The 6,600-nt window shown below is 53.3% G+C and overlaps 1 protein-coding gene across 1 annotated transcript; it reads right to left on the bottom strand.

Annotated features, from left to right (window-relative positions):
* Positions 1-5,725: 5,725 nt before the first annotated feature.
* On the bottom strand, positions 5,726-6,235 carry GUITHDRAFT_147318 (hypothetical protein; the record flags this gene model as incomplete). The annotated part of the gene is made up of 1 exon (XM_005821202.1): positions 5,726-6,235. The coding sequence occupies one exon, from the start codon at positions 6,233-6,235 to the stop codon at positions 5,726-5,728; it is 510 nt and encodes a 169-aa protein (XP_005821259.1).
* Between the last annotated feature and the right edge of the window lie 365 nt (positions 6,236-6,600).

Genomic DNA, 6,600 nt, shown 5'->3' with positions numbered 1-6,600 from the left:
CGACGACTTCGACTTGAGGATGTCCTGCGGCTCCAGGGAGCAGAACATGATGGTGCAGTTGGAGATGCTCGCTCCTATCAGCCCAGACCTCGGTCCTCCATGCACCAGCCGCGTCATGACGTTCTCAGGGATCAAAGAATACACCAGCTTCCTGCTCTGGTCCGCAACACGCATCATCCCCATAGTTTCCTTATACACGTCCCTCTCCCTCGTCGCTATCGTCACACACCAGTAGTACCCCAGCCAAACCACCAGCCCCTGCACCATCAGTATCATGTACAGCCCGATCCCCTCCAACTTGATGAAGAACCCTGCTGCGCTCAGCAACAGGATCGCCCCCGAGGTCCCGATGTTCACCAACCTCGACTCCATGCACCTTGTGTTGAGCTTCGGCAGCTCGGAGAGAAGATGAGGGTGCACCATCTTCCACCCTTCCCTTCCACCTCCTACCTCCCACTTCCCTCCTCCTCCCTCCAATGGCCGCTCTTATGGCCGCTGGTAATGGAGCGAGGCGAGGTACTGGGATTTTCGAGCGACGCGAGCGAAATGCGTATGTTTGCAGACCCTGGCACTGTTGATGACGTAATCCTCTTCGTCTGAAATCCGCACGAAGTCAGATGGAGGGAACAACCATTCATCGAACAGGTCAGGTAGCTTCGACTCTATGGGAAAATGGGATCGTGCCATGTTCGTGGCATGAGAACAAGGGAATGAAACATGAAGATTTGCTACACAGAGGACCGACAAGCTTCACTTTCAAGCCATCGCATCTAGAATCTCCGTCCCTTTCTCCCTCTCTCGGCCGCAAACCTCCAAAATCTCAAGAGATCAACAACCTCCCTCGCTCGCACGCCCAACACTTCCCTTTCGCAGAACCATCTACTACCATTTCTCCGTCATCTTCAACACGAAGCCAACATTCCTTCACCAACGCATTTCGACATACTGTATCCTACTGGCATGGCTTCTCTCCGCCCATTCCTCTTCCCCTCCCCAACTTCATAGCCCTCGCATGCGCTCCGGCATTTCCTACTGTGCATTCACATGGGTAACTCATGGGTGGGGGGTCCAATTACCTGAATATCCAGGGGTGGATCATATTCAGTACCGGTACTCACAATTTGGATTCATAAGTACCCCTTATTTACCCTTGCATAAAGGGGGATAATCCAGGCGAAAATCCTAAACTCTCTTGGGAAGGGGGTAGCGGTGTCGGACTTACACGGGGTGATGTAGTAAAAGGTGATAACGATGGGGGGGGTGGGGGTACTTTAAAAGTATTGTAATTACACATTCAGGTGCCAAACCGATGTAAATTTAAAATACTTATAGTATTTGCTGGACGAATGACCAGGGTGGGGGTGGTCTCCAATGTCGGAAAAGGGGGTGGGGGTCTTGTTTCATTCGACACATTGCTCCTGTGGGTGGGGTCTTTTCTACGGAATCTGTGGTAGAAAGTAGGGGTACTTGTGGTACGTAGGCCTAGGTGGGGTGATACAAATTATTGGTAATCCTCTTGCTGAAGGGGGTGGGGTAGTTCGTTGGAAGGTGCTTAAGAAAAAACTTCTGAGGTTCTAAGTCGTGCAGGTGTAGGGGTAGTGAGTACGAATCAGGGAATTAGCAGGTAGGGGTATCTGGGTGTGATAGGGTATGAGGATAGCTGATTTATTCCTTTATTCACTTAGAGAATATGTGATGTATGAGGCTAGGTCTAATGCCTGGTTTAGTGGGATCTGCCAGTTGTTGACAGGGTAGGGTACAATCCTTCCATTCAAAGAAACCCGAGGACCCCCAATCAGGAATCACTACCCCTGCTGATACTACCCCTCAAATCCCTGCCATGACTTAGTGAGACCCCCTCTCTTCATATTTAAAATGTGACTTAGGCACCGGTACAATGAGACTTCCAAAGAGGCATACCCCTACTCAAATCACCCTCAACCCCCCTTTTGCCCCTACTTCCATTGCTGGGAGGGGCAAGGGGGAGCAGGAGTGGCTGTCACAGGAGTAAAAGGCTGGAAGGGGGGGCGGCGGTAAAACGTGCAGGGTGGAAGGGATGGGCTCTGACCCTTTACTATTCCTATAGAATCGATCAGCATGAGGGGTATCCTTAATGACTGTTTTTCAGGAAAAAAAATAGGCGAAATGGACCTTGGGGGTGCGCTAATGAGATGAGAAGGGTAGGGTAGTCAAGAGTAGGGGTGATCCCCCTTTTAGATCAATAGAAATCAAACAAGAACAGATTAGAAAGCGGGGGGTAGGTTAGGGTGCGATAGGGTGGGTGTCACTGATACTGCGGTGGTCTCTTTGTGGGTGGGTGGGTGGGCTGGCTACTGATCTTATGAGGTGGTTTATTATTTGGTTCGAAGAAGTTGGTAGCCGAAAGCCGGCGGTTGAGTAGGTGGGGTAGTTGTTAGACCACCGGTAGTGTTGATGAAATACGAATCCGGGAAGTAAAAAGTGTGTTTGTTTGGTTGAAGCACCCTACCCCATTCAAATCACACATAGGCGAGTATATATCGATTGTCCCAGCTTAAATTTCAGTGCATATCCGTGACTGCTGGTAGGCAAGACTTAAGTGACATGTCGCTAGGGTGGTAGCTGTCCGGGGTGGGTGGTTGGGGACGGTGTGACAGCCTTCGACTGCCATGACCAAAGAGCTCCGTATAATATTATTAAATTTATAATGTTTTAGCTAAGAGTGGGGTCCCCCGGTTGCCGTGCAGCCAGGCAAAAAATGTAAGTAAAGTATTTGTATGAAGAAATATATAGACTAAATATTTTATAATAGAAATCATCGGGTGCTGGGTGGTATGCCAGGTCGGAATGACAGCGACAAACGGGCCCGCCTCAATATCTCGGTACAGACTCAGCAGGTGGTAACTAAACATTCTTGGTACCATGGCAGGTCGTTGCACTACCGGAGGGGTTGCTTTCACTTAACATTGAGTAAAATCATCTTTACCGTCCAACTTCTTCGGATTGAAAGTTGCGAGTGCGATCATGGCATGCCGGATGACCCGGCGCGGCCCGGTTTGCCCTGTCAGGGCTGCAGTGCCCGGACTCCGGGACTCGGCGCGGGCCCCGGCGCCGGCGAACTTGGCTCGCCGGAACACACTGCCGGGCCTGAAGCCTAACGGTTTGAAATTTGCCGGGAAAACAGCCGGCTGGGGCCGCCATCCACCGTCACTGCGTGGCATCATGCCATCGGCCGGGGCGTCGCGGGGAGGCCGAAGTTTCAAGTCTAACAGTAACGGCTCACGGTTCCGAGGCTCGCGGCCCCGGCCGGAACTTGGCACGAACTTGCGCTCAGCGGGGGCTGTGGCGGCGCGCGGCCCGGCCCCGGCGCGGCGCGGCCGGCCACCCGTAGCACCGCGGGCCAGGCGGGGGCCCGGGCCGGGCCGGGCGACAGCACGGCAACCGCCAGTACTCAGTCATTTACTCAAAATTAAGTTAAAAATCAGTAGTGTTCCAAGTCAGTGGAGCCCTGGTGGGTTCTTGCTGGACTGAGCGGCCGTTGAACGTCAAGCCTTCAAAGTGAGGAAGAAGAGGAGGAGGAGAGTGATCAGTCACTAGGGAGGATGGTAGCCTAGTAGGCCGCGGAGAATGGTAGGAGGTAGACCGGGAGCAAGGAGGAGGACTCGAGCCTCGGAGCGTGGGGGGCTGGGACGGAAGGAGGAGCCCGGAGGAGGAGGTTGCCTGACTCGGACCTGGCTACGTCTTTGTGCTACATTCCTGATCCGATCAGGAGAGCGTCTTGAAGAACCTTCAGCCCGGTGTGGTGTAGCAGGAGCAGTGAGAGGCTGGCAGGGGGCTGGAGCTGGTGGAGCAGCGGCAGGAGCAGGAGAGGGCGCGGGAGGAGAGGGAGGAGTGTACTCGCTGGGGACAAGATCTTTGGCAAACGGTAGTAGGGCAGGAGGAGGAGGGAGATTGGTGAGATCGGGTCAAGTTAGTTCCAATGCCAGACTGGGAAGGAGGAGGAGGAGGAGGAGGAGAAGGAGGTAGCGGCAGCGGGAGCAGCAGCAGGCGAAGTCTTGTGCCGTTGAGAAGCAGCGCCTGTGGGAAATCGTTGAGGGGGAGGAGGACGGAGGGGTGGTATTTACCTCTTCGTCTCGGTGAGTACGAGGGGTGGGAGAAAGCAGCCCTTGTAAACCCAATCCAAGACGACTTTGAGAAAGGGGTTCAGATGACAGGCAGTTATGTATGAAACAGCAACATGAAACAGAAAGTGCAACTCTCTCTATGCAAAATCCACGGTGGGGGAGAACGACATTCGATTTAGTACTCTGTGTTGTTGTTGCGCGAGTGTACAAAGGCTTTCTTGCACTTCATCCATCTCTTGAACATGTGTCACAATCTTACTGCGCGATGTTATGTGTGAGAAACTTACAACATCATATCTTTCGATTGCAACAGCCAAAGCAAAATGCGGGGTACAAAGAATCTACTCGACGTTGTGTACTCTCGTACATCAGCAGCTATCCAGACAGACAGGCTACAGATACCACTTGTCTTGGCCTTGTAATACTCGACTGTAACGACAGACCACAAGCTACTCACGCACAAGCAAAAGGCACAATGCAGCACTGACGGCCAGCTACCGAAGCCCAAGTACTGCCCGACTCTCCTCCGCCTCGACCAGTCAACCCCCTCTGCCCAGCATCAATCGCTGCACGTCGTGTTTTCTAGTCCCAAGGGCCTGACGAGGGTGCGAGGACAAGGCTCCTCGCGCTGCCGCCATCCGATCCGATCCAGTGAGTGGGCAAGGCTGAGCTGAGAGCAGCGAGAAGCAGCACCCTCCATCTGTTCTCGTGTACGCCACTAGCTACCCCGACAAACACGAGGCGTGCGGCCGGCTCAAGTATTGATAGCGCTGGATCAGTTTATCTAGCCATGTAGAGGACACCGCGGCTCATCGCAATGCTCTCCAATAGCCTCATCATATCGCCTGAGATAAACTGCTTCAACAGCCCGTGACAGCCTCCCCCCCGCTTCCCGTCCTCGCCCTTCATCTCTTGCCCTCGTCTCGTCTCCTTTTTATCGTCATTATGCTCAACCTTCCCATCATCCTCGTACAGGCGTTCTGTCCTCTTCCAGCAGGACTCTGTGAGCAGCTGACCGTCTTGAGCTGGCATAGACGTGCTCGCTGCATGGACACCACCGATTGATGTCTCTGCGTTTGCATGACTTGAACAGAACACATGTGATACTCAGAAATGAAACATGGATGCTCCGAGTCAGCTGGTGATTAGCCCTGCGCAACATTTCTTACGACATTGTATGGAGCACCTGTTCACAGATGTCGCGGACGTCGCCGTCAGCGTCAACCTGTTGCAACATGTGAACGGGCAGCTACATCTTGTACGTCAACTTCGATCCTGTGCCTCTCGCTGAGTTCTAACCTAGCGTGATCTCCTCCCAACTGTGACTTGAGATCTACTGTCACAGTGCAACTCAACAAAGACACAATCAGCACAGGTGTGGAACTCCAGCAGGACAAGCTGCAGTCCAGCTCTCTCGCCCACACTCTTTCTTGTGCTCACTACCGTCCCACGACTTTTAGCTTTGACTCGCGATGCTCCACCAACTCTACAAGGAAGGGTCTTGTGTACAGAGCAGGCTGCTTCAATGAACGCGAGATGCAATGTGAGCGCATGTACTCGTTACTGATGTCTCAGCAGATATCGAGTTGTAGTCTGGCTACATTTACTGCAATGACAAACGTCTACTGATCCTGCTTTCTACAGCTCTCTTTCCATTCGAGCCATTCTGCATACTCGCGGTCTAGCTCAGCTTCGTCAACAATCTTGTGAGGCAGTCTGTCCCGCCACGTCGGGTCTTCGAAGTTGTATTTCCAGGTCTTCTGGGATCCGCAGGCGTAGCGTCCAACCCACTTCTCCGCAGAAGAATGAAAAATGGCATCAATCATCCAGTCACCGCCATCAGCAGATTCAAGAAACTCGTAGAAAGCAACTGGTGGGGCCCATGCGGTCTCAAACTTCAGGTGAAAGGAAAGGTTGTTGCGTTCCCATTTGAGTTGTGGGACATCCCACTTGGTGCCCCAGTGCTGATTGCTCCACAAGAACCAATCAACCGAAGCTGGACGTGGCAAGAAGTGCCCAAACAGGCCTATTTCGTCGTCCGGTTGAAGCCCCTTGAGAAACGTTTCGAAGGATTCGGCTGTCAGTGCATTTGCGGCACACATCACCACGCTGTTGAAGCACATGTCCGGCATAGCGTCTGTCGCAACCTTCAGACCGCGGAGCGGCAAACAAATCACCAGGGGGGTGCGTGGTTGTGTCCCTAGGGTGGTCGGGCAGGGGCCGGGGTCTGGGGTGGGTCATCCTGGGGGTCAACAGGGGGTAGCCGCAAGGTGTCTCGGTGGTGACCTTGCCCGAGGGAGGGTGGGGTAGGGAAATACCCCAGGGGAGGGCAGGCAGGCGCGGCGGTAGGCGGACCTACTACGAGCTTTTGCTGTCTTTCTGTCCGGCAGATTTGCACTAACGAGTGTGGGCCTGCCTCATTATTATCCTCGTACTGATTTTTAACTTAACTTATATTACCATACGAAGCAAAAAACAGGGCAAGTTTGTGCCCACG

This window comes from Guillardia theta (assembly GCF_000315625.1).
Source record: "Guillardia theta CCMP2712 unplaced genomic scaffold GUITHscaffold_149, whole genome shotgun sequence".
NCBI lineage: Eukaryota > Cryptophyceae > Pyrenomonadales > Geminigeraceae > Guillardia > Guillardia theta.
The sequence above is the reverse complement of the archived record's forward strand: the minus strand, read 5'-3'. Positions and strand labels throughout refer to the sequence as shown.